The 26,807-nt window shown below is 36.5% G+C and overlaps 1 protein-coding gene across 2 annotated transcripts in view; it reads right to left on the reverse strand.

Moving 5' to 3' along the window:
- Nucleotides 1-26,807, reverse strand: part of LOC5576356 (myosin-I heavy chain) — a 189,437-nt gene that overhangs the window by 76,940 nt on the left and 85,690 nt on the right. For both annotated transcript variants that reach the window (XM_021837611.1, XM_021837610.1), the window contains exon 2: nucleotides 8,339-8,454. In XM_021837611.1, the coding sequence (XP_021693303.1) occupies nucleotides 8,339-8,454 (116 nt within the window). The remainder of the gene's footprint in view (nucleotides 1-8,338; nucleotides 8,455-26,807) is intronic.

The raw sequence follows: 26,807 nt of genomic DNA on the forward strand, positions 1-26,807 counted from the left end.
GGGCGGTCTATCCGGTCTAATCTTGAAATTGATCTGCTTGAAGACCGCCGATCATTCTAGCTCGTGGCTTCATCAAACTACCAGAACAGAATAGCCTCAACCAGTTTGGAAAAGCGGGCCGCTGTACAATTATGATCAATTTGTTTATTTGCGTTACACACAGTGTATCCCTTCCCGAATGGAATACTGGCTTATACATACTTCAAGACGATCAAGATCGAATTGCTAGCCGCAGTTCAAGTCATACAAACAAAGACTTTTCGTTATTCAACCCTTTCAATTGGGCGCGAATAAAGAGACCCGTACCCACGACCATATGTCATTTTGGAGAGTATAGGGGAGACTGGGAAGACTTGATCTATGGACTATATTTCTTGACAGACTCTCAACTAGGAAGACTATAATGGTTATCACGCTCAATGGTATGGGTGCCCTAGTGTAGATGTGGTTGTGAACCTTAGAGGAAAACAATATGCACTCAGTCTCGGAAAACACCCAGAACTTGGGTGTAAATATTTAAAATTGGATAATATTTCCATATGCATTTTGATGCGCCTGGAAAGTGTGTGCAAGTTTCGTTGAGGAAAACAAAAACAAACTGTGTATGATGAGCGTATGCAAGTGTTCGTGTGTTCAACTGTCACTAAGCTCTATTCACTCTCAGAATGACATGTCTCACAAACCATTCAAGTTGGGTGGGTGACACTTGATCCCTTAGTAAAAATATGTTCTAATCCTTACGTTATTGAATCCGTAAAACGCAATATGTTTTTTTATAACATTCATAGCTTATGACTGGTTACTCAAGAATGAATGGTCAATTTGGTGAGCTCGTTTCATACTTTTATTTTATATGTTTATTTGCATATTTGAAAACATTATTATTATTATCTTTATTATAGAGACGTCGTCTCCAATTATAAAACATATTGTGGAACACATTTTCATTATGACAACTTTAAGAGAGACACTTCTATGTATTTATTCAACATAATATGAATGATTCGACACTATGAATGTCAACAAAAACTTGTTTGGGTTTAAATAGCATTCAAAAGCACAAACCTTTCTTTTAACCTAATTTTTGTCATCACAGAAAAATCGTTGAATGGTTCGACAAGTGTCTATTTACTATATGTTCACATTGTTACGTAAGTTCTACCAGCAACTCAATGCATCCCACAAAGGCTTTATGCCGCGAGCCGAAATGTACCGGGATAAGAATGGAGGTATCTTGACGGACGAACGTGAGGTCATTGGAAGGTGGAAGCAGCACTACGATGAACACCTGAATGGCGCAGAGGAGGAAGACCAAGGCAGCAGGAGGTATGGCTTCATCAGTACGGCGGATGAAGGAGACGTGCCAACTCCCAAATTGGGTTAAGGATGCTATCAAACAGCTCAAGAACAACAAAGCAGCTGGAAAGGATGGTATTGGACCGGAACTTATTAAAATGGGCCCGGACAGGTTGGCCACTTGTCTGCCTTGTTTGATAGTCAGGATCTGGGATACAGAACAGCTACCGGAGCAGTGGAAGGAGGGAGTGATATACCCAATATACAAAAAGGGTGACAAGTTAGAATATGAGAACTACCGAGCAATCACCATTCTTAACGCAGCCTATAAAGTGCTTTCCCAGATCATCTTCCGCCGTCTATCGCCGCTAGCAAGCAGATTTGTGGGAATTTATCAAGCCGGTTTTGTGAACGGGCGATCAACAACTGACCAAATCTTTATGTTGCGGCAGATCCACAAAATTGTCGCGAATATCAAGTCCCTACGCACCACCTATTCATCGATTTCATAGCGGCCTATGATGGTATGACCGCGAAGAGCTATGAAAGAGTATGGACGAGAATGGTTTTCCCGCAAAACTGACTAGACTGATCAAGGCAACAATGGATACTGTACAGTGCTGTGTGAAGATGTCGGGTGCGTTATCGAACCCGTTTGAAACACGCAAAGGAATTCAACAAGGCGATGGTCTTTCCTGCCTCCTGTTCAATATTGCGCTAGAAAGTGTTAGGGAATGGACGGGCTTCAACATGCGGGGCACAATCTTCAATAAATTCAGCCAGTATACCAGGCTGAAACGTGAAGCAGATGTGAGCAGAATTTTGTTATAATTCTGGTTGTGATTAAAACAAATTTAAAGCAGTCTTTGTTATAACTAATTTTGTTTCAATTGTATTATAACTTCGTCAACCATCTCAGAGGACTTCTTACAGAAATAAACAAAATTTTATTCAATTTGTTTACCGGCATATCGGTCTGTTTTTGCACAAAGTGGTAGGGAGCAACTAGAAGAAAGCAATGAAAACTAGATGCATAGGTTCCGTAAGGGAACGGCGAGAGAATGTGGATTAGATGTTGAAGAGGGCATACCATATGAAACAGTATTACTTGAAACTTCCTTCCTTGTAGCTAACGTCCCCTATGGGAACGGCTTGGCGTGTTGTTCGAATAATACTACCAAGACAGCCAAAAGGAAGGCGGTTTCAAGTGCCCTAATACTGTTTGGCGATCAAGGAAAAACGCAGTTCATATAAGAATGATCATGTGTGTGGCTTACCGGGGAAAAATACGCGTGATATGGACAAACTATCCATGACTGTGTAATGATTCCCCAAATATAAGCCACCGATCGATAGAACCTGCTTGATCGCCAAACAGTATTAGGACACTTGAAACCTCCTTGTCTTGTCTTGGTGGTGTTATTCCAACAACACGTCAAGCCGTTCCCATATGGGACGTTAGTCACAAGGAATGACGTTTCAAGTAATGCTGTTTCATATATTATGCCCTATTTAACATCTAATCCAATATCCATTCCATTAGTGGTAACCGTTGTTTGTTTGGCTGTCTTGCAAGAAACCGTTTTCAAAGTGGACGTGCTAAAAATTTCAACTTCTCTAGTTAAAACACAGACTTTGAAGCTTACAAATCGAATGAATCAGAATGTTCCAGTCCACGTTTTAGTTAGAAATATATTTTCCAAAAGTTCGGAAAGATTGACGCATCATTAGGACGAAATATAACATTACATAAAAAGTTGTCGGTCTTTGCGTTACATACATTGTTTAACATTTTTAGCGTGACGAAGTTATGAGCGCATCGTTTTAGGCGTACACAGATCATTTTTAACGTTCAACGCTCCATCGTCATCATTGAAACTTCAAAACCAGTTTTTCTGTTCAAAGCTAAAAAATCTTCGATGAAAATGTGTTCACTTGGAGAATAGAATACAGTTAACACATTTTCCTGTAAATTTTCTTGATTTTGAACGAAACTGCTTTTGAAAATTCCTAAATCAATGACGGATCCTGTCCCCTTAAGAAAGTTATAGTTTGGCAGCAGCCTTGCTGCTCATTGATATCTAGTTCGCACCTCCCAGCAAAAACTAATGGAGCATGGCATTTCTGAATGAATCAATGGATGGTTTCTGAAAAAACTACAGAATATCGAGTAAGGGAGAGTTAACTGTACTTTTCCAAACAATTTAATACTTTTATATTTTTGTATTTTCCTATAGGCTATTTCAACCAGCATCTGCGATTAATTTGTTTGATTCAATAATCGTTCGCATTGAAAATTTTGATTTTAGAAAATCGATTCTTATCTGGTCAGCACAGACCCTACATTTTGTTTTTGTTGAAAAATGACTAGTGAAACATGTTTGTATCAAAATCTTTTGCCGTGGTGAGTTCAAGTACATTGTATGAAGAATGTTTTACATAATTTTTCGTTTGAAATTTTCTTTGGCATTGATAGAGAACACTTGAAAAAATGATTAAATTCGAAAAATCTCGTATTTTTCTCTCCACATAAGACAACATCACGAAATTATAACTCTTCAGGTATTTAAAAAAGTAATTAAAATAATGCATTTCAGATCTACGAAAGGTTAATCCCTATTCTCTTGAATAGGCAACTTCAATTTTTGATATGTTCTTGTTTTCAGTAAATATAACGATTTGTTTTTTTAACCATTTTCAAATCGACCTCGGTTGGAATCGGATTTTAAGTTCCAATACAAATTTGACATGCTTAAGTTTAAAATTTCTATTTGAATAAGTGATAGTTCGATCAATTATCATATCGTCGGTAATAAATATATTTTTTCAGATTTTTTTTCATACGCACTTTCTGACATAGAACAAATTTTGTGAAACAAAGTCGCTCAAAACTTACGTGATTTGTGCAAGGCTGATAAGACATGATTCAAAGAAATGTTACATAATCAACACATTAATAATCAAATTATTCATTAAGAAATTGAAATCTACTCTTATTGGGTACAGTAATCAAATGTGTAAAAATCATTTTTTTATCTTCACTAGTGTTGAAATGGCAGTATGGTGAATTCATGCCCATACTTTCTGGGACACCCTATACAAACCTTTGTGTTTGGGTTCTTCAAATATAGTCACATTCAATTTCCAGCCTGGGATTCCATAAGGTTACAAATGTTATTATTTCCTCTGTGCACAAAGTATTTGCCAACGTGGACGCGCCTCTGGTTGGTGACTTGTGCAAATTCGAATATTCTGGTCAATCATGGAGTAGCAACTACGAAGTGTACGGCCATCGATTCATATGCTTATTTAAGTTGATTTTAGTCTTCGTGTATATAAAACTTAAGCGAATATATGAAAATGGAGAATATTGCTCTTAAGTCTAGATAGGTCACAATATGAAAACCGCTCGAATAAACGAAAAAATCTTACTTCATAATTGATTTTTTTTTTTAACTTTCTAGTGTACTTAATTAAGGCCATGGAGTTTATATTCTGGATGTTACAGGGTGATCCATCTTGCCCTGAGTTGCCCACACTCAGCCCTCTATTCAGGGATTAAGTGTACCTAGCCTATATCTGTCAAGTCAATGAACAGAACAAAATTGAAATATGATAATTTTTAATTGTGCGTTTCGATTTGACTGTTTCAAATCTCCAAGTTTTGAGACGTTTTGATAGAATATACGAAGTTTTTGAGATATTTCCAAGCTGTTCTTTAAATATTATTTCTTATGTTCTGTCATTGTCTTTCGGATAGACGAAGCATTGCATAAATAAACAATTTTGATAAACTGTTCAAAATGGGGTGGCAACAAGTTACTCAAGGATCATGTCTCCCCAGTCTCCCCTACCCAAAGTGTGTGTAAACTAATTGCAGTTATGGGTCATAATTTACCGCTGTGACGCGTTTTCAGATCACCATCACCGGATTGAGGCACGTTCTGAAGTTCAGTATCCCGACCAGACGGAAGAAACAAGATTATAACAGAATTTGTTCCCCTGATATGATTTTTTTATATCACCAGTTGTTATAAAACATGTACCGTTAGTAGTTAAAATAACAAAAACTCTAACAAAATTTGCACCAAATTAAACTAAAATATAACAAACCCTGTTACAATTATATCAAAATTATTACAGAATGTGTTGCAAGGATGTTACAAAATAACAAAATTCTTGCAAACTATGTTACTGTTTATGACATCGGATGTTATTTGCAACAAACTTATAAATGCGATGTCAAAATTATAACAAATGTTGTTATAAATGTCTTACTAAAAATGTAACAAGCTGATAACAAAGCCATCTTGATAACAAAATTTTATCAACTCCTGTTATTTTAAACTGCTGCTGATAGGAATGTGTTATATTTTTGTTATGTGGTTCTGGTCGGGATGTTAACTATGATGGATGGAGACAACTGAATCGTGTGTGGGCAGTTACAGTCACGAGCCGTGAACCCTCAAATAGTGGACACAAACAAACAATGCACGTCAGGAGGACAATACCCATAGTGTGTAGGAATTACTGCACTGTCGGACTTGCCTCGGGCTCATGTCATGCTCATAATTTCGGTCGGTTGCAACGGTCTGTGAGTGCAGCCCATAACAAAACAGTGCAATGCACTCTTATTAATTGAAAAAAAAAAAAACGAAACGACAAACTACTGGTCCCGGAGATGAACTCCCACGGGTGCTGTCACGTGCCGTTGTTGTCACAGATCATAAACGGTTGTCATTTGTCGTCGTGAGCGCAAATGGCCACAGTTGTTGAGCCAATTTAACTAATGGGGGAGTGGGTTTGCATTTTTAACGTTTTTATAGTTGACGTTCTCTTTCTTACGGATAGGTATCCGTCTTTTAGTAAAGAATTTTACATGTCTGTTACAGGATTTTCATTTATATGAAACCCAAAAAGTATTTAATCGAAAATCAATTGAACATAAAAGAACATTATACTCGCCCAGTGGACTATAACCAAATTGTATCACAATTATTGTAGATTTTGTTACAAGTAATAAATTATGTTACCTTTTTGAAGACTATTCTACTGGTCTTGCTGTGCCTTCAGAACAAGCTTTTGATCTTCAAACCAATTTTCAGGCCAGCCATGTTGAATGCTGTGACCAATACGTAATACCAGGAAGAAAGTTAAATAAAATATTGACAATGATTCTTAAGCTTCCTCCCTGGCATAGTACGATGAGTTACATAGGATTCAATGTTGAAACATTGGAACAAATGTCGAATAAAATTATTAATAATTTTAGGCAAAAATCGTTGCGATCTTCTATTAGCACGATTAATGAATTATATGCGTTTTTTCTCTGTTAGCAGGTGCAATCAACTCACATGTAACAATTATGAACTGCTATGGCAAATGAAATGTAATATGTTGTTAACAAAATGATAATAAAAGCATTTAGTGTTATTAAATTTGGATGATAGTGTTGTCTAACATCTAGCTATAAAAATAATTATGTAATGTTTGAAATTATACTATTGAAGGAAAAAATAAAATTACTGTGACCAAACAAAGTCAAATTTAGATCTTGGGATCATCCATCACGGTACCGGTACTATAACAAAATGTGGCAACGTTCATTCCGAAAAACCACTCTTAGCATATCTAATTTTAATCTATTGCGATTCAGATTTGGAGCTATTATGGAAAGCGCGGCAACCGATTATCTAGTGAATACACCCGCTTTTACAATAAGCCAATCCACTTTATAACTCCCTCTCCAAGCCGACCATCATCTCGAAACACTCAACCAAAGGGAGAGCTTGATAAATCTTCCAAACACCTTTTATACACTCGCCGCCTACTACGCACCATCGTGTCTACATTAGATCGTTCCAGCGTGAAAATAAGATTTATAAGCCAGAAACTGACTGGGATCAGTTTTTCATCGGAACCCGGAAAAAATGCTGTTCTTCTTTTTGAGGTTATTGCGCCTTTTTCGGCCTGCTTCCACCGCGCCATAGATCTATTCACAGAACTTTAATGTGAACGGTCCCATGTAATCCCATTATCGTGTTTAACCCGTTGCCATGTTCATCTAACTGCCCCGATCTGCATCCCGACCGACCGACCGACTGGCATACGGAGGTCCGGGTTTTTTAAAAGCTGGCAAAAACCTAATCTCTAAACATAGGTTTAATGGCTGATCAATATCGGACAAGTCCTTACAGTTAATGTCGAAGGAATGTTGGTGTGTAATGATTTTTGCTTCTAGAGACCTAGAATACCTCTGCATTTTCATAGTCACCACTGGAAGGGAGTTTATTAGTGAGTCAGGAAAATTTTTTGGGAATCACCTATGGTTAGTGATGTGATTCATGGATAAGGAGTAAAAATACGGCTCTTAGTTAAAACTAATTTTGAATTTTTGTCTCGTGGGTCTAAAATATTGGTAGAACATTGAGAAAGTACGCGGACATTCATAGTGTCAAACCATTCAAAGGTTATTTTTAATAATGACGAAAATATAGAGGTATGTGTGTATTTAAATTATATGAAATAGTTCATTTAGAATTTAGTTAAAAAAAAAAAACAAAATATGATGCTATTTCAAAAATAGGGTTTTCAACCCTAAAACACTTATTACGGCTAAAAATAGTAAATATTGAGAGTCTAAAATTAATGCTTTGATTTTTCAAAGCCGGACCACTCTGTGCCGTGACATGCATGCAGTTATGGATGGCTAACCAGATGGATGAACCATTTCCCGGAACAGTCGAAAATTTGCCTCCATCCATCATGTAATTTTCAGCTGTCTCATAAAGTGTCATGGATGACGGAAGCATGCGGGAGGAAACCCTTTGAAGCGATTCTCATCAGTTCCTCCCGAACTCATTTGTAGTGACAAAAAGTGACACTATGTGTCGGGTGAAAAATTAGAATGTTTCCTCATTTGCACCGATTTTTTGTTTTCGGAAAACTCTTTCGTTTGATGTTCGTTCGCATGTGCGGTTCAATCAACGATGTGTCGATGTTTTGTTTTGACTGAAAACTACCGGTTTTGTGAAAAGGATACGTAAATCTGGTCTCGTTCGTAGCGCACTTTCAGGTTGCGGTTGATGCCATTTTCGTCGATGTCCGAGATGCATGTCATATCCGGGACGCCCTTGTCCGGCGTTGAACCCACGCGGCCTGAAACGAGAATAAAGCAAAGAGAAGCTATTAGTAACCGTGGATATCAACGATGATTACACTGCCGTAAATCGCAAGTCAGTCCCATCTGCATTTTCGTCAAAATTGAGTTGAGTTCAGTTCTCAACATATCTTCCAATGCTCTTTCAGCTGCACTGATAATATGATTTGTTAAGAAAAATTAGGAAAAACAGCAAGCCAAACTGTCCCATAATGAAAAGTAATCGCATATCAGTCCCACTACAGATTTCCGTAGCGTGTAATACAAAAAAGAACCGTGATTAGAACATCTGAATATTTTTCTCGAAAAAATATCGTAGTGAAAAGCAAATTGAGAAAGTTTCATTAAGATTTGAACATGTTCCAATCCCCTGGAATTTTTTGAATATTCGTATAGAAAACGAGTTTGGAAGCTTCACAGCCCATTTTCTCAACGCCTACTTTTTACAGATGGGACTGACTTGCGATTCATGGCAATACATATATGTTAAGAAGTGTACTCTGTGCTTTTAAAGTTTAGTTTCTTCATAAGAGAAGATTCAAATACGCCGGCCATCATATTTTGCGATTGCGTTTAGCAATAACGTCAAGTGTGATTTAAAACAAGGAAAAATAATGTGTCCAAAGACCTGGAAAACCCGAAATGATCCGGTCACAAGCTGTCAAGTGCTGAAGATGCCAAAAGCAACAGTTTGTGGAGTTCTCAAAACCTACAGGAAGTCTCAGTAAACATCCGAACCAACACAGAAACAGTCTCTAGTAAGACCGTGTTTTGACGGTTCTTGTTTTTGATCTGCACTTTGAATAATGACGAAAAATATCTCAAACTCGAATTCAAGTAGCTTCCCGGTCAAAAGTTTGAAAACACAACTGGACGTGGGGATCCGCCGGGAAGGTCCAAGTTCGTGTTCGCTGACAAGTTCGCTAAGAAAGCCATGATTTGGCAAACGATTTGCTGTTGTGCCATGAAAACGAAACCATTCGTCATATACTCAACGATAACATCCCAAGTTTACATCGAATAATACCTGAAAAAGCGTGTATTGCTGGTCATCCGCAAACATAGGGGCAAAATCATCTTCTGACCCGATTAATCCAGCTGTTACTACTCCAAGGTAATTCTGAAGTGGTGTGCTGCCAAACAAATCGATTTTGTTCCCAAGCAAATGAATTAATTATAAAAACATTGGTATCGGAAAAGTATTTCTCCAGGATTTGTTTCGAAGATTTCTCCAAGATAATCTCTACATTGATCCATACAGCAACTTTTCCAGGGATTCTACTAGGGATTTTGGCAGAGATTCCTCCAAGAAGAACTTTAAATTGCAACTAGATTCTTTCGGACAGGCTCAGACGGGCTCCAGGAGTACCTTTAGCAATTCCTCTAGGAATACTACTAGGAGTACTTCCAGGAATTCACCAAGGATTACCTATTTCAAAAACTCGTCCAGGAAAATCTCAAAGGAGGAGTTCCTGCAAGAATGCCTCCAACTAGTCTTCCATAGATTGTTCCGGCAATATTTTCAATGAGATTCCTCCAGCAGCTGGTACAGGGTTTCCTCCATAGAATTTTACAGGGATTTTTCAGATTTCTCTTGCAACTCTTCCGGAGACTGCTCGAAGGATCCCTCTAGAAAAATCTCTACAGGGATCCTTGCAGAATTGCCGAAAAGGATTTGTCCAGAAATTCCTACAACTTCTTTAGGATTATTAAAGGTATTTCTCCAGATATTACTCCAAGTACCTTGCAGGGTTTTCCCAGGTAATACTCTCGAAATTACTCCAGGAAAATTCCGGAGTTTTCTTCAAGGGTTCCTGCAGGGATTGCTTCAGATATATAACCAGGAATTCTACAACTAATCACTTCACGAATCCCTCAATAGTTTCCTCCATGAATTCTCCCAGAGGAATAATTCCAAGAATTATCGAGGCAATCCTACAGGACTTCACTTAGAATTTTTCTAGAGGATTGTTCTGAATACCCAAATTTTTTTCCGACTATTCCTCCAAGAATTCCACCAGTAATCGCATCAGAAATAACCTGAAGAATTCATCCAGGGAATCCTCAAAGACTTTGTTCTGACTCTCCTTTCCTGAAGATTTTTTTGGAGACATATCTAGATGATTTCCTGAAAAAAAAAATACCTGGATAGACTCCTGGGGCAATAGGCTTCTGCACTGTTTTGATTTTGTATGGGATTTTGACGTTTACTGGCCTTGTTGTTTACACAATTTACGAAAGAGTGAAAGAGAGAGGTTGAGTTTTGTGCAGAGCCCTATATTAGCCTAGAGGGCTCTACCCCATTTGGTATAATGCCATTTGCTATAATTCCGTTAAGCATAACGCCATTTGGCATAATGGTCATTTGACATAATGGCCATTTGGCATAACGGCCATAATTTGAAGAATACATTTCCACAAATTGATTTTCTCAACTTTGGACTCTGTAAATCCCATGTATGTCATCTTCGGCTCTTGACAATATAATTGAATCTCTTCCTTGTTCCGACCGGCGCCTTCCAAGCCACACTTATAACTGTGAGTACTTATTCGTATCGTTTCATGAAAGAGTAATATGAGAAATATAAAATTTGGCAACGAGTGAGCTCGCTTTGTTTCATCAGTCTTACGATGCTCTCTGAACGTCTGTCTTCACTTATTTGGGATCATGCTGTAGCTAGATTTTTTACCGTGGTGTGGGTACCACGATTTTGTAGTAGCTTGAAACACAGTCACATAAAATCGTTTAGCATAACCTCAAAATTACACAGCGTAACAAAAACGACATGTTTGCGTGTCTCAAGAACCAAATTATGTGTCTCTAGTAGATTTGGGGCTGCTGAATCTGATGCCGTTCTCAGAAATGTTCCAGCACGTCACAATTTTTAGCTACAGGTCGCCAAAGTTGTACAAAACACTGCTTTTATTAATGTTTACATGAAATTTAAAGTACAATTTATCATACTTTTTTGTAATCTAATCCACCAAACATGCAAAATAGAACTAGAACTTTCATTTCAGACATAATTTGATTGAAATTGCGCGATTAAATTTCGAATAAACCGATTTTTTCAACATGCTTGCAGTCTCCATACAAAATTCTTCGTTTCTTCTATATGGCAAAATACAACAATTCTCTAAACCATCAAAAAATAACTTTTCCGTATCGAAAATAATACAAACTTTGATGATAAGTATTGTTATACACATAAAGTTTGAATTCAGTGGCAAATTAAGCCAATATATTACCTTACAAGCTGGGAAACTTGCATGCAAGTTGGCTGAAATAGTCATTTTTTGCATTTTCAACAGTCAATATCTCAAAAACTGGACGTGCTATGATATTTCTGAAAACGGCAATGGATTCAGCAACCCTTAATTAAGTGAATAGCGGTATTTTGGTGCTGGAGACAAAAACGTGTTCCGCAGTGTTATATTAAAATTTGTTTATTTTTATTTATGAGGGCGCAGAAATTAAATATGAAGAACATTCAATGTTCTAAAGAAGTAAAGTTTCAAGAGAGATGCTTCGCCTCAAATGCTACAAAAACAAGTTGATACACTGTTAATAATTCAGTAGGGTAATTCACTTATTGTTCAACAGTAGGTGTATTCCTAATGACGTATTCTATAATTAACAAGCATTTAAGGTATTCAAAAATTGACGAATTGCTCTATTATAAATTCTACCTTCTTTCAAAAATAAGCTGTTCATTTTAGTTTGCAGCGTAACGAATCATAGGCACGCCAAGATCTATGTTTATTCACATCGGGTTGTCTTGATACCGAGTTGATCAGACTTGCCCGATCTCTTGGAATCCCAGACACCCAGCTCAATTCCCGCAATTTTATTTTTCGATTACTTTTATGCATGTAGAATGTAGCAGGTGTCGCAATTATGGATTTTAGACGAAAAAATCTATTTCATCTTTTTTTCCCTAACCAATAAGCATTTGGGTTTATTCTACGAGTGGCGTGAGGTGAGAATTGTCAGTCTCGTATAGTGAGGTGATAATTCTCGACTTGACTGAAGTGAAGCTCCATATGATTTACACGGCGAGTCACTTTACTCGAGTCAAGTTTTGCCACCTCGCTATACGAGAGCGACAATTATCACCTCATGCCACTCGTATAATAAACACAATTGTTTGTTTAGCGTCGGCTGGGTCTAGGATAGAAGCCTTAAAATCTCGACACCCAGAGATGCAGCCACACACACACCTAGGACCCTACATATCGAACACAGCCAGCCAGGATCTTTTACTTTCTTTCCGAAGGAAGACGAAAATTGGAACAATACGGATGCGCAATTTTGTAGGTTGAAGTACGAAAACAGGAAACATACTTCTGCCACTTCAACTTCTCGTATTGATGTATAACATATATGTTAAATTCAAAAGATTCAAATTGAGGACACAGAATGGAAATGCACATGGAAATTCATAACTTATGGGATTGAAGCCCATTCTTTTATTTGATCGAATTATACGGAAAGATCCGGTTCGGTTTTATGTTTCACCACACTCAAAGCAAGCTAATGATGCTGTATTTAAATAAGTTATCCCATATGGTTAGATCTTCATCCACACGATATCTCTTCTGCGATACGCTCAAACTCAAATGAGACTTTACGTTGCTAATGCTTTTGTCATCGGCCCCAAATGCATACTTTGAAACTTTTTTCAATCAAAATCATGGTCAACATTTTCCTTTTAACTTTACTCGTCTTAGGCAAACATTTCAAGCATTTAAATGAACGCTTTGGAATGTGACAGAAAAATATATTTTTAATAAGGCCGAATGGCCATTATGCCAAATGGCATTATGCCAAACGGCATTATGCCAAATGGGGTAGAGCCAGCCCAGAGGAACATCTATAAGAATTTCTGGGAGAATATCTGGTTATATATTTGAAAGATGACTGAAAAAACGGAGTCTTTGGAAGAAAACCCGGGGAAATCTTATTAGGAATTCCTGAAAAATATTCTGGAACCCTTTTTTTAGGTTCCCATGAAGACAGTGGAGTACTTCCTGAAGAAATCCTGAATTATCCTGAAAGAAAAGATTTTCTCAGATGAATCCCTAGAGGAGTCTATCGAAAAAATCTGTAGGAATCTCTGAAAGATTTCCTGGGTAAATTGTTGAAGAGATCCTCGGTGGCATCTGTGGAGGCATCTTCGAAGGAATTCCTGGAAAAATTCTTCACTGTAGAGACTATGCTGGGACATCCCTAGAGAAATCTCTGAAACAATCGTTCGACAAATTGTAAAATATCTGGAGATACACCTGTAGAAATCTCTGGAAGAAGTCCTGTAGAAAGTATGTTGGAGAAATCTCCGGAGCAGCCTCTGGAAGAATTCCTGGAGGAGTCTATAGAAAAATTCCTGGAGTTATGGAATGCAGTTCTATCGGAAGCGCTTAAAAATACGGTTGTCAACGAAAGTTCTTCGTGAAGAAAATCTCGAAGAAACTACCGATATATTTTTTGAGGAATCATCTCATAGCTACTTTAGAGATTTTGAGAAAATTATGGAAAAATCTTTTGAAGAAATCTCTGCATTGCGAATTCTTGGAGACATTTTTTGAGAAATCCCTGAGGAATTTCAAAATAAACCCCTAGAAGATTTATTTAAGGAGTCTCAGGAGTAATTTATGAAGTAATCTTTGAAGATATTTCTGAAGGAATCTCATGACTTTTTAATGCGTTAGGTTAAAAAGGGTTTTCCAGTGTTTGATGGTATGGAATACTTGAGTAAAATTCTGATGATATTTTGAATGAATACTTGGGAGAATTACAGAAAGATTCTCCGTAATGATCGTAACTAAAACTAAACTGAAACTGATTAATTTTTGATATTTTTCATTAGTCGCACTTGTCAAGTATTGTTATTCAGAATCTATGACCAAAGGTCGAAAGATAAAAGGTCGAAAGGACAGAAGATCTAAGAACAAAACGAAAGGGACAAAAGGGCAAACATATTTTTCAAAAGAAGTTAAAATTTCCCACCAAGCAAATCACTTTCGACCTTTTGTCCATCAACCTGTTATTCATATATTTCACAGTGTGGGATAACTATTACATACTTATTAGTTATAGAGACACCGGTGGTAGGTCATTTGTCATGAAGTCGTTTGTCATAAAGCCGTTTGGCATAAAGTCGTTTGGCATAATGGTCATTTGGCATAAAGTCGTTTGGCATAATAGTCGTTTGGCATAATGGTCGTTTGACATAATGGTCGTTTGGAATAATAGTCGTTTGGCATAATTAGTCTAATACCAAGAATTTCTCAATTTTTCGTTTTTAAGTTTCTATTGAATCTTCCTGATGCCATCAGGCTTGTTTTGGAGTCAATTGATACAAAATGACACTTTATTCAACAATGATTCGCTCTTGAGCAAATTTAAGCATATTATTGTATTTTATTATTTATCCTGAAATTACCCTTCTTTCAAATATTAATTCCTCTTTTGAGTATCGCTATTGGAACAAATTTTTGCACTGAAGTTTTTTATATATTTAGCACAAATTCACCCTTCTTTTAAGGTGATTATATAACGAAGCCACACCTCAAATTTTCAAGAGCACAAGACTTGAGAACCAAACAGCGCTCCGCGTTGAAAATCTATCCCATTGATCACCACCACCAAGCAAGCAATTTGATTGGTTTTCAACGCGAATTGTTGTCAGATTCTTTCGTCTTGTGCACTTGAAAATTCAAAGTTTGGCTTCGTTTTATAATCACCTTAATTGTTCTATTTTTTTTTTCTAAATATGATGTAACCATAATCATAGGTTTGAAAACTGTTGATTTAAAATGTCAATCAATTTCTCCTTCTTTTATGCATAGGCTGTTCTTTGGAGCTATATTTTTTAAGTATTTTTTTGTTCCCAACTGACAAAAGGGCGGCAATCGATAACATTGATCTGCTCAAATTATCAGCGAAAAGAGAAATCGATTATTGTAGTTACTGGTTGTGCTACTTTTCCCCGAGCGCCAGTTCCCCGAATATCCAATTTTTGCCACTAATATTTTCTTTTAAGGCTCAAGAATCCATCATTCAATCATCAGCAATCATTAAAAACGAAAAATCAGTTTTTTCGTTCAAATTTAATAAAATCCTCATAAAACTCTATCATCGCAATCCAGATAGCTAGTTTAATGCATTGATAGATTTTCTTCTACATTGCTTACATTTTGAGCAAAAAAAAAAATTGAAAATTTCTAAAACGATGATGGTTATTTTCCTCTTAAAGATGTGTTGTTTATTTGAGCTATGCTGTGAATTTTTTTTTTTTTTGCGTTAGAGCCTAAAACATTTTTATCGAAAAATAAGCTGCTCTCGTATATACAGTGATACCTCCATGAGTCGATGTTCCATGACTCGATATCGACTCATGGAACCATACTAAAAACAAAATTTCATGGTTACTATGATGGTCCCTAGAAGCAGCTTTGGATTGGTTCCATGACTGTTCCATGACTCGATATTTCCATGAGTCGATGGTCCCTTCAATATTGACTCATGGAGGTTTCACTGTAGGTTATTCTTGCATTAAGTCGCATTGATAGATCTTTGGATTAGAGCTTTTGATATTTTGCAAAAAAAAATCCATACTTTTATCAAGTTATGTTCATCGAGTGTTACGCCCAAACTGGGACAGAGCTTAATCAGCAGCAAAATATTCTATGAGCGTTCCTTTGATGAATAACTGCGAACTTTCTTTACCAATTTACTTTTTTTTACATATTTATATCGCAACAAGCTCAAAGATACTCTATGTTTTAAGATGTAGAGACACGTCACGAGTTTTATTTAGTAATGCTCTCTAACGTCACAACATTTTTTGAAATTCTTAGCTTGGAAAATCTCTGAACGAACACCGCGCTTGTTTAGAACCTACCAAAATTTGGACTCAATGGCGTTCATCTCGGTAAAAGCATAAAAATACCGATATTTATTTTAAGTCAATCATTATGCCAAACGGCCATTATGCCAAACGATTATTATGCCAAACGACTTTATGCCAAACGGCTTTATGCCAAACGACTTTATGCCAAACGGGGTACAATCAGAGACACCATATTATTTTGCAAATTGCCACGGTTTTGAACTTCAAATTTTAAAGTGATCAAAAGTTCTTAGGGTTTATATATACCGTAAAAATCTTTGGATTTGAAAATGTGTGTCTTTTCCCTTCATTCCCGCTGTTTTGTTTATAGAATGATAAAAGTCGATACGTTTATAGCGACAAGTGATTTTTGACACCAAAGAACGAATAGCAAATATACCCTCCTAATGGATGCCTAATCCGTTTCGGAAATTCCGTTTTTTACATACCTAATCTTAACACCTCGCATTGTTCAACGACCAGAGCGCTAACCTAATGACGACGATGACTCATTCTTTTTACGTGCCATCATCGTTGGCCACAGTTCCGTTTCGAAGTGTCATATATCGTTGTATACCCAGAAACAAAGACAAATTGGTCGTCGTTTTCAAGCAATTCTCAGAACAGTTGACTTAATGCTAGCGATACCTATCCATTTTGGGCCCAAACCAAATCGATTTTCAGTCAAATTAACACCTTGAATGATAGGTGAAACGCAAATACAGTGAGCTTTCCTAACTCGAAGTTTTTTGAATATTGACGTGTTATCTAACTAGATGCGAATTCTTGGCTACTGGGATCGAATTTGAAATTAACCTCCGACTCAGCATATCAATTCCCTAACAAGATGCATTATTCAATGTCGAGAGAGTTCACTGTAGGGGGAGATCCCCCAGTACCGGACACTTAAGTCACTGAATTCATAATTCGAAAACTATTGATTTTGTGGGCTCGTGTTACCCATTTATGATAAATATTATCATACTTATAGTGTACAAAAATAAATTTGAAAATATAAATATGAATTTTGACAATGCATTTTGATGATGTATTTTAGCACCAAATTGATCGATCTTGAAAGGTGGCACCCAATACCGGACACGATCTGGAAATGCCTCGAATTCTGCAAATTTGAACATCATTGAATGTGAACACTATAGGAATAGTTTATTATTACCAATTCAATGCATTTGCAACATTTACATGAATAATTTGAGTTTTTCTTAGTTTGCAAGATGCCTATCAAAAACCTCTTCCATATATGATGAGAAATATCACATTTTACGATGTTGTTCTGAATGTTCATTCTTCTTAATTTTATTGCATGTTTGATACCATGATCGACGGAATCCATGAAAAATGAAAGTATTTAGAGATACTGACGCAATAATTACAAAGATATCATATAACAAATCAAGCTGTCCGAAACTGAGGGACAGGAGGTGCTTAACGAAAATTGTAATTTGTCCATATTTAGTTCAATTATGGTACAAAATACATTCATACTATCAAATTAGGATTATGATCGATCATGCTTGCGTGATCCAAAGTATTTTTTCGTATTCAAAATAATTACTAAATAGGCTCAAAATTACGAGAATACGTCAATTTTTTATAGATTTTCAAACCTTTCTACTTTGTTAAAAAGGCATGCATATTTCAAGGATGTGTTATTCTACGCAAACATTAGTCTACATAATAGCTTTCTTTTCTACTAATACACCATCTTGATTGGACCACGATTTCTCAATGTTTCGACTTTGTCCGGTATTGGGTGCTGTCCGGCACTGGGGGATCTCCCCCTATTAGATTTCATCTCTGTATCTATTGTCCGTCTTTGCATAATATGCAATCGAACCACGTTTACCATTCTGTTGATAAAAAAGAATGGCATAGCGTTAAAGTAAGCATCATATCAATAACTTTTAAGCTTGGTCAAAAGTCTCGAATGTCATTCAAGCTGAACAAAGAAATAATCTAATTTAAGTAGGTCGACTAATTAATGTCAAATCGAACACTACATGTTTCAACTTGAATCTGAGTAATATTTTACTATTTCCGGATATTCGACACACGTCAAAAATAAATAAGTTGCCAAAAAAGAACCGTGGAAAAATTAAGAAAATATAATATTAACGTATGATTTCACTGATTTTTTCTTAGCGTGTCCTATCACCTCCAAATTCACTGGAGTTACCAAAGGGTGCTGCCAAATCCTTGTGAAATGCGTGTCATGTTTGCATAAAACCTGAATTTCAATACACACATCGTTCGATAGGCGTTTGATGGAGAATGGGCCAAATGCTAAGAATCACCGCGTGATGACGCGCAACGGGGTTTTCATTTGCTTTTTATTTTCTGTTGTGTTTCAAGGCAACCAACTTCAGACGGAATAAATCAAATTGGACAGGGTCCGGTTCAAATTAAGTAGGTCAACGGATGTGCCTTATGAATAGGATGAATTGCGTATGGTATGAATTGCGAAGGTAATTAATGAAAAAATGTGTTTGAGCTGAATATTTCTTAAATATATTGCCAATTTTTTAATTTTCTTTTTTAATCCAGTACTCTGTAATAAGTACTTTTAGCCATGCAAGTTTAACGTCCTGACATCGCAAAGTTCCTATAATACCAGTGGAAAGTTGTTTAGTGCTGAATTTTGAAAGACAGATAATAGACATCCTTCTTCTTCTTCTTTCTGATGCCACGTTCCAACTGAGACAGAGCCTGCTACTCAGCTTAGTATTCTTATATGCATTTCCACCCTTCCAAATTGTTAACTGAGAGCTTTCTTTGCCAATTTTTTTTTTTTTTTTTTTTGCAGGCTTGATCGTGTTGCGAGAACGAAGCTTCTTTTTCATTTGAGAGGTCGAGAAAATTTCCATTACAAAAAAAATCCTCCTTGAATCATATGAGTACTTTCATTACGAAGAAAAAAATGAATTGAACTGTGGCAGACGAAGTCTGAACATGGCTTGCCGGTGAAACTAACTAGGCTGATACGTGAAACAATGAATGGTTCAGAATCAAGTGTTCGGATTGCAGACGAGGTGTCAACCTCGTTTGTGGCGTAAGACGAATTAACCAAAACGAACTGCCGGCAGAGATACTTATCGTTCAAATTGTTAACCCTGTGGTAAAACCTTTCAAACAAAATTTCGCATACACCTTTTCGAAAACCGCTCGTTATTATTACCGGCTGTTTTCCCCCTAATTCGACAACACTTGACACCACCCGGGCCGGTGCAACTGATTCCAATCCGAGCTAGTTCTAACATCGTTACATGATTGCACCCTTGTCCAAGATAATCAACAACAGCTGAAAAAGCGGTGCTCTGCGGTGTTGGTTGAGGCACTATTAGCTGGGCATAGTTACACCTCCTCTTCCACGATCGGAACGCGTGAATAAATCTGTTTCTCGTCACCAGTTTAATCTTCCCTTTCAACACCCGCCAACTCTGCTGGTCATTTGCTGTCGTCGCCATCCCGAGTAGGAACGCATGACAAGTAACTATCTATAACGGAAATTTCCCTAACTTCCATGGGCATACAGTATCATCGTACCTGCCATACGATATACTAATGCGAAAACGGCAATTTTGTCAAAGAAAGCTCTCAGTTAATAACTGTGGAAGTGGTCAAACAAGTGGTCATCAACACTAAGCAGTGAAGCAAGTGAGGATGTAAGGCCAAGAAGAAGAAGAAGAAGAACTTCAATTTGTGTACTATTTAAAATACCTAAATGAGGTTTTGATGAGCTATTGAGGACTGCTTAAGGTATTGAACTATTATTGAAAAAATCACTTTCTCATGAAAATCCATCATGTATTTCTCAGTTATTGCAATAACCCAATCAAATTACCAGTTAGGTGCTTCCAGAATACGCATTGGCAAAAATGTCAGATATTTCGCCTCTAATGAAAGGCACTTCAAAACTGTGTTCAGGTATTCGGTATTGGAAATCATCTACTATGGAGTACCTTGATAAGGTATGTTCTTCTGCTCGGGATGTCGCCTGTGGCGGCGACGTTGATTAAGACACGCGCCACTGCATAATGAATAATTTATGTTTGTTAATAGTGTTGCTGGGAAAGACGCCGTTTTATTCTGCTTCTCTACGGATTTCTGCATACGGCTATGGAATTCATACTCGTTGGTGTCTGTTACAAGCAAAGTTCAAAGTTAGTATCGCCATCATACTAACTTGTGCAGTGATTGAGCAAGTGCAGATTATGCAATAATCTGACGAACATAAAAAGCTTACTGAGTACCCTGGAGCATCAGTTTATAACATAGATGTGGGGTATGTAAATTGGATTGATTCGTAAAACGAGGAAGTTTAGTTCGTAAAACAAAGTCTACATATAAAAGAAGTGTTAAAAATTTCAATAAATTTTATTGTTTCAAAGATTTTTAAAGGTTCATAGATCACGCTTGTAGATCGGGGAACGTTTAGCGTAGGAATGATCAATAATATGTAACAATATTTTATAGAAGCTAAATCTGATCCAAGCTATTTTTTAATTAAAATACGCAATTTTCCATTAAATAGTCTACACTTAATTTACGAAATTCGTGAAAAATGTTATATAAATTGAAGTTTCGCAAAAAAAGACTTCGTAGAACGAGGTTTCAGTGTAAATCTCTACGGCCAAGCCTGATTAGCCGACTTATTTCCTTTGGTTGGGTGAATGCTCGTTAACTTTTATGTGATCTCAATTTATGCAGCTGTCAAGAGCTCATTTAGCAGAACAAACAATTGGCACTTGACTTCTGCTGGGAAACGGGATGCTGCCAATCGGTCTACCATGGGCAGGGTGGTGGCCTAATTAATTATGCCATAAATTTCCCCACCCGCACCGTTTACCTTTTAGACATGCACTAGTCCCATTCTTTTTCGAGCGCCTTCACTTACCGTTTAATTCTCGAGTTAAGCGAGCACAATCATTACAAAGTGCAATAAATTGATCTCACATGTCCATACTTTGAATGGAATGGTTGGCACATGCAAAGGAAACCCAAGTCGGGTAGGTGGTTTCCACTGTTGTTATCGTAAAATAGTGCAATAATTGATATATTATACGGATTGTTTTATCTAAATCATTCTCGGCCCATATTTTAATTACCTGTTGCACACGAGGTGCAGTGGGGCCCTGCTTGGGTGGTGCGGTAGCAGTAATAGAACGAACAACCAGCTAAAAACGACCAATGGAATTGTCACAGGCTAGGCCTGTCTTTCCTTCTGATCTTGTGGCAAGTGGGTGCGGGATACCATAAAAATATCAACGGAATTTAGTATCGATTGGCGTAATTGAAGAATCAGATACTGCCTAACAAAATAAAATAAATAGATTTTATGACGCTTTCAAAGCGAGAACATGTATTAAGTAGAATTAAGTACAATTTGTTGAGAACCTCTGATACTTCGCTAAGAGGCGCTCATTGAACTTCATGATTCGGTTTCTAGTCTACATTGTTTAAAATTATTAGATGCAGATAAAAGCGAAAAACGATTCAGATGAAGTTGCATTATTATGTCCATTTTATGTTATTTTGTTCCATTCTACTTCATTATACTTCATTCCTCTATATTTTATTCATTCTATTGAATTTTACTCCGTTCAACATCATTCTATTCCATTTTCATCCTTTACATTCTATTCCATTCCATTCAAATCCATCGACAATTTGAACAAAAGTAATTCATGATAGAGTCCCAGATGAATTAAAAGGGGGAGGGAGGGGTCCTAGCTAGTGGACGTAGCATTTTGAGTTACATCGGTTATATGAGAGGCGCATATAAAATTATTTTTTATCAAACTTTTTTCTTTGTTTGACTTATAAAGTTGGGTTATGAAATGATGATTCAGCTTTAAAACATTCGTATGACAAGATTAAAAAAGTTCTAAGAAATTTTAGATTTTCTTGATAAGTGCATTCAAACAGATTTTTTAAAGGCTATAAATATAAATTCATGTCTTGATAAATTAATTTATCAATAATCAAATTAAAAGTTAAATTAATTAATTTAAAATCAACGCTTTAACGACTTGGAAAACATTGTTTTAGTTTTATTCATTGTTACTGTAAAAGCCAATTTCTTTAAAAAAACATTGTTCGTTTTGGCACATATCACATTAAAACAAGATATTTATTCCATGAATAATGCTTTCAATGTTGCAGAAAATCTCCACCCAATCATTTCATCGATTTGTTTTGATAAATCAATGCTCTTAATGGAATAGCCTTAATACAACTTGATGGAAAAGACTGGACAACAGATTCGAGTGTTATCGAAATTGTTCCACCATTTAATTTTCTTATTAACTCGGTAATTCAATGAAAGATTTTTTTTAGTATTTAATTGTTTCGTTACAGGTTGTGTAAGATTACTTCAGTATGGAGAACGATAATGAAGTTAAGCTGAAATCTTAATGAAGATGAATAATTTGTATAATAATCGCTAGAATTTTCTGAACATTCCAAATATTACAAGTGTAATCTTTTCTGTATCTGACCACTGATTGCTAAATGGATTTGAATTTGGATAATTTAAACGAATATTCATTTCAATTTAAGATATGTTGCTAATCATTTTCCTCGAAATATATTCCTCAGCAATAAATTATTAAAAAAGAACAATCCTCTAATATAACGAAATTTCTTTTCAACATATTATAAAATCTAACCCTAACTCATTACTCTTAGCTTCATCAATCCAATCCAAGATTTTTCATTTTTTTCTATATTATCAGCTGTAAACTTTTTCCATGGTAACAACAGCAAAAGTAATATAATTTAGCCAACAACTTCAACTTACAGAGGAAAAAGTTTATTTAAAACTGTTTTCCAAATTACTTTTGAGCGCTACTGCATTTCAAACTTTTATTCATTAGATTTCCCTTACATTTCAGTCAGTAATTTTTGTATTGAACTTCTGAATTTCATTTTTTGTTTTAATCCAATTGCTAAGGAAAACAAATAAATAAAAATTATGGGGGGGGGTTTGCTTGATATGCTACGTATTTTCCAAGGGGGGTATCAGCATTTGTGACGAAATGCTACGAGGGTGGAGGGGGTGAAGAAAATCAGTGAAAAAATGCCACGTCATTTATGGACGGCCCCTAAAACATATAAACCAATTGTTGTAATTCTAAGTAATACCTATTGGGGAAATAGTTTGAAGAATCCCTGGAAGAATTTCTTGAAGACTAGCAAGTACCTCTTGGAATGCCTGAGAACTCCTAGAAGAATTTGTCGGATTTATTGGAGGAGTATTTCGAGCAACTCTCTCGTCCATTGTGGGTGAACAAGGAGGGTAGATGTACTTCGTAGTGTTAAGAGTCATGCCAAAATATAGAATAGTCACAAAAAAAGGGTACAAAGGGGGTTGCGTGAAATTCGGGAATGAACTTTTGAGGTCGCTTATCCCTGAACAACCCCAAAACAAACAGGAACACAACTCCTTAAGAAAATACGCTTAAATCCAGGAAATGATTTGATAGAAAGTTCATAAGCTACTTGCATGCAAATAGTTTGAAGAAACTGGCCCACTCCCTCTTTCCAACCGTATAATTGGCACGCACCAGGGCATAACCCGACCTTATTACAGACCATGTAAACTATGGTCACCGCACTTGGTTTCGCCGTAATGGTCCATTTTACGAGTCGCTAATGATCCATTTTACCCGACCATATAAACGCCAGATTTATGGCAATGCAGTAGCAGTCAGACGACGACAACGGGTGGTCGCTGCCGGTCAACACTTGTTCAGAACATTATGACCCTAAGCCAGGGGTTCCCAAACTTTTTGTAATCACGGCGCCCTTTGACATTTTTTATCAGAAGCGCGGCGCACTATTATCATTTTATACAAAAATATGAATATTTTCGACAAAGTTTCTGCCAGACTTTTCATGCTAGAACAAAATCTACTTTTGCAAAAAGTACGTTCTTTGATAATTCAATAAAATTATTGATATGAAAAACAATTGCACATTTTTTTTACAAGAATAGGAATCTGCAAAAAATATTAAATTATATTTTGAACTATCAGAGTTTCTGGTGTTTCTGGATCCTGTAGTGAACTTTAAATTCTTGCTAAATTTGCGCCGCTTGTATTGTAAAAGCATAAAAATAGAAAAAACGACAAATTTTGATCGAAGCAGGATTTAAAATAAATCGTCAAAGGATTCCTTTCAATTCGAGGCTATAAAAATGTCTTTACATTTGCAAGATTTTAACATGGTTAACATTTTTGCATCAGAATAAGAAATAAGAAAAGTTAAATTGTTTCTCCCAGTGTTGTGAAACCCCCTTCTCGATATAACTAAGCGACTTTAATTTTGATAAGGAGAATAAAAATTATGGCATTTTCCAGGTTAGTTTACTTTTTGACATATGATCGCAGAAATGAGCCAGCCTAGGGCTGCAATTCTCTTAAACAATTAATAACATAAGTTCTTCCGTTTCTATGAAAATGTGTAGTATAACACAGGTAAACAGAGGAAGAGCAAGCAAGCATGATGAAAAAATCATAGTGGAGCTTTTAACAACACAATGTAACTCCATCCAGCCTGAAGATCTGTTTGTTACTGAGATCCCTACCAGCAAGGTTGTGACTATAATAACAATTTGATATCATTTATAGAGGATGTTGTTTCAGAACTTCATCAATATATAAACTCTGAGAAAGTTCTAACTAATCCTACAGAAAACTCTATTACAGTAGACGTTCGGTCGGTGCAAACGGTTTAACTGCAATGCTTTTTAACTGCAAGTCCGGTAACTGCAACAATTCTCCAGTTATCGCACCACCAAACGTCAAAATGGTGCGCCATGTTAGCCCCTGTTAGCCGAAATGAACAGTCGAATGAATTTCACGTTCATTTTACGTCAGTTGATGGGTTGTTGACGTTTGTCAGTCGTTGCAGTTATCGAATTTCGTTCGCTAAGTGAAACGTAAACATGTTGCAGTTACCGAACGTCTACTGTATATACCTTTACAATGTTTGTCAACATAAATTTGGAATATGGAATTTGAAAAACTTTGAACATAGATATTAATTTTTTTTTTGAACTGGTGAGCGATATCTCAAAGCTATCTTAATGTTTTCACTCCCAAAAAGTTGCATTCAACTTCTGTGGCGAGCAGCTTAATTGTCTTCTTTGTTCGATTTTCGTATTCAACTTTCGTCTGATGCTTTCGATCAATGTAATACAATTATAACATAAGTTGAGAAGGTTTGCCAGGCCTTACTTTTAATCGGCCCACGGCGCCCCTGAAAAAGATTTAAGGCGCCCCAGGGCGCCGCGGCGCACAGTTTGGGAAGCACTGCCCTAAGCGGACGTACAAAACGTCACGTCAACCAGCCAGAACTTATATGCATTTATGTATTGAATCGATCAGGCGACGTATGTGATTTTAATTGCATTTTACATTTGCCACAATTTAGCACTGCTGCTGCTGCTGCTGCTGGGCAGCGCCCGTCTCAAACGTTCAAAAATTAGGGCTAGATGGTTCAAAACGACAAGTAAAAGTGTTTTATAATATTTCTCATAATCGAATTTTATATTTTCCCAGAAAAACAGTTCATTTAACGTACAATATTGAGTTTTATGAATCATTCTAAAACAGTACTACAGTTAACTCTCCCTTACTCGATATTCCGTATCTCGATATCGAGTTAGAGAACCATAGTAAAAGGTGGTTTTCATGGCTAACTCGATGGTCCCTTGGATCGCAGTTGCACTGGTTTTGTGTTCTATAACTCGATACCTCCCTAACTCGATGGTCCCTTCAATATCGAGTTAGGGAGAGTTGACTGTAGTTAAATATGCCAAATTAACGTTACAGAATGCATCTTGGAATTGTTAGATTGTTAATTAAAATGTGTGTTAGATTGTTAATTTAAATGTGCTTATTGGTTTGAGTCCAAAAACATTTTTTGTGTTTTGGAAATTGCACCACACCACTTTTCACCACATCACTTTTCAGCACGAATTTTGAATTAACTTAGTTTGCCGTGTACTTTCCTAACTGTCAGGTAGGAACAAGTGATCCATTATATGAAAGAAAAGTGGAAGTAAAATTAAATGATTTGGCAACAGACCAGCAGTGCTGAGTTTGCTTGGCGCTGAGAATAATATTGTAACACGGACATGACTTTCTCATTGCTAAAAAGTGCATTATGTTTCGTTATAGATCTCTGAGCTACATTTTCAAACTAATAAACAGCAGAAAAAATCAACAACTAAGTATCGCATTGACAAAAATTCAAAAAAAGAAAATTTTCATAGTTTTTTATATATACAAAACAACTTTTAACTAAATAATTTCAAGCAGATTACATTACTCCTCAGGAAAAGTTTAAAACAAACATAACGCATGTTCGATTATCTCATGCTTTGACAGCTCTTACACAGCTAGACAGAAATGTCAGCTTCCGCGAATCTCTCT

The sequence above is a fragment of the Aedes aegypti genome, chromosome 1 (genome assembly GCF_002204515.2).
Source record: "Aedes aegypti strain LVP_AGWG chromosome 1, AaegL5.0 Primary Assembly, whole genome shotgun sequence".
Classification (NCBI taxonomy): domain Eukaryota; kingdom Metazoa; phylum Arthropoda; class Insecta; order Diptera; family Culicidae; genus Aedes; species Aedes aegypti.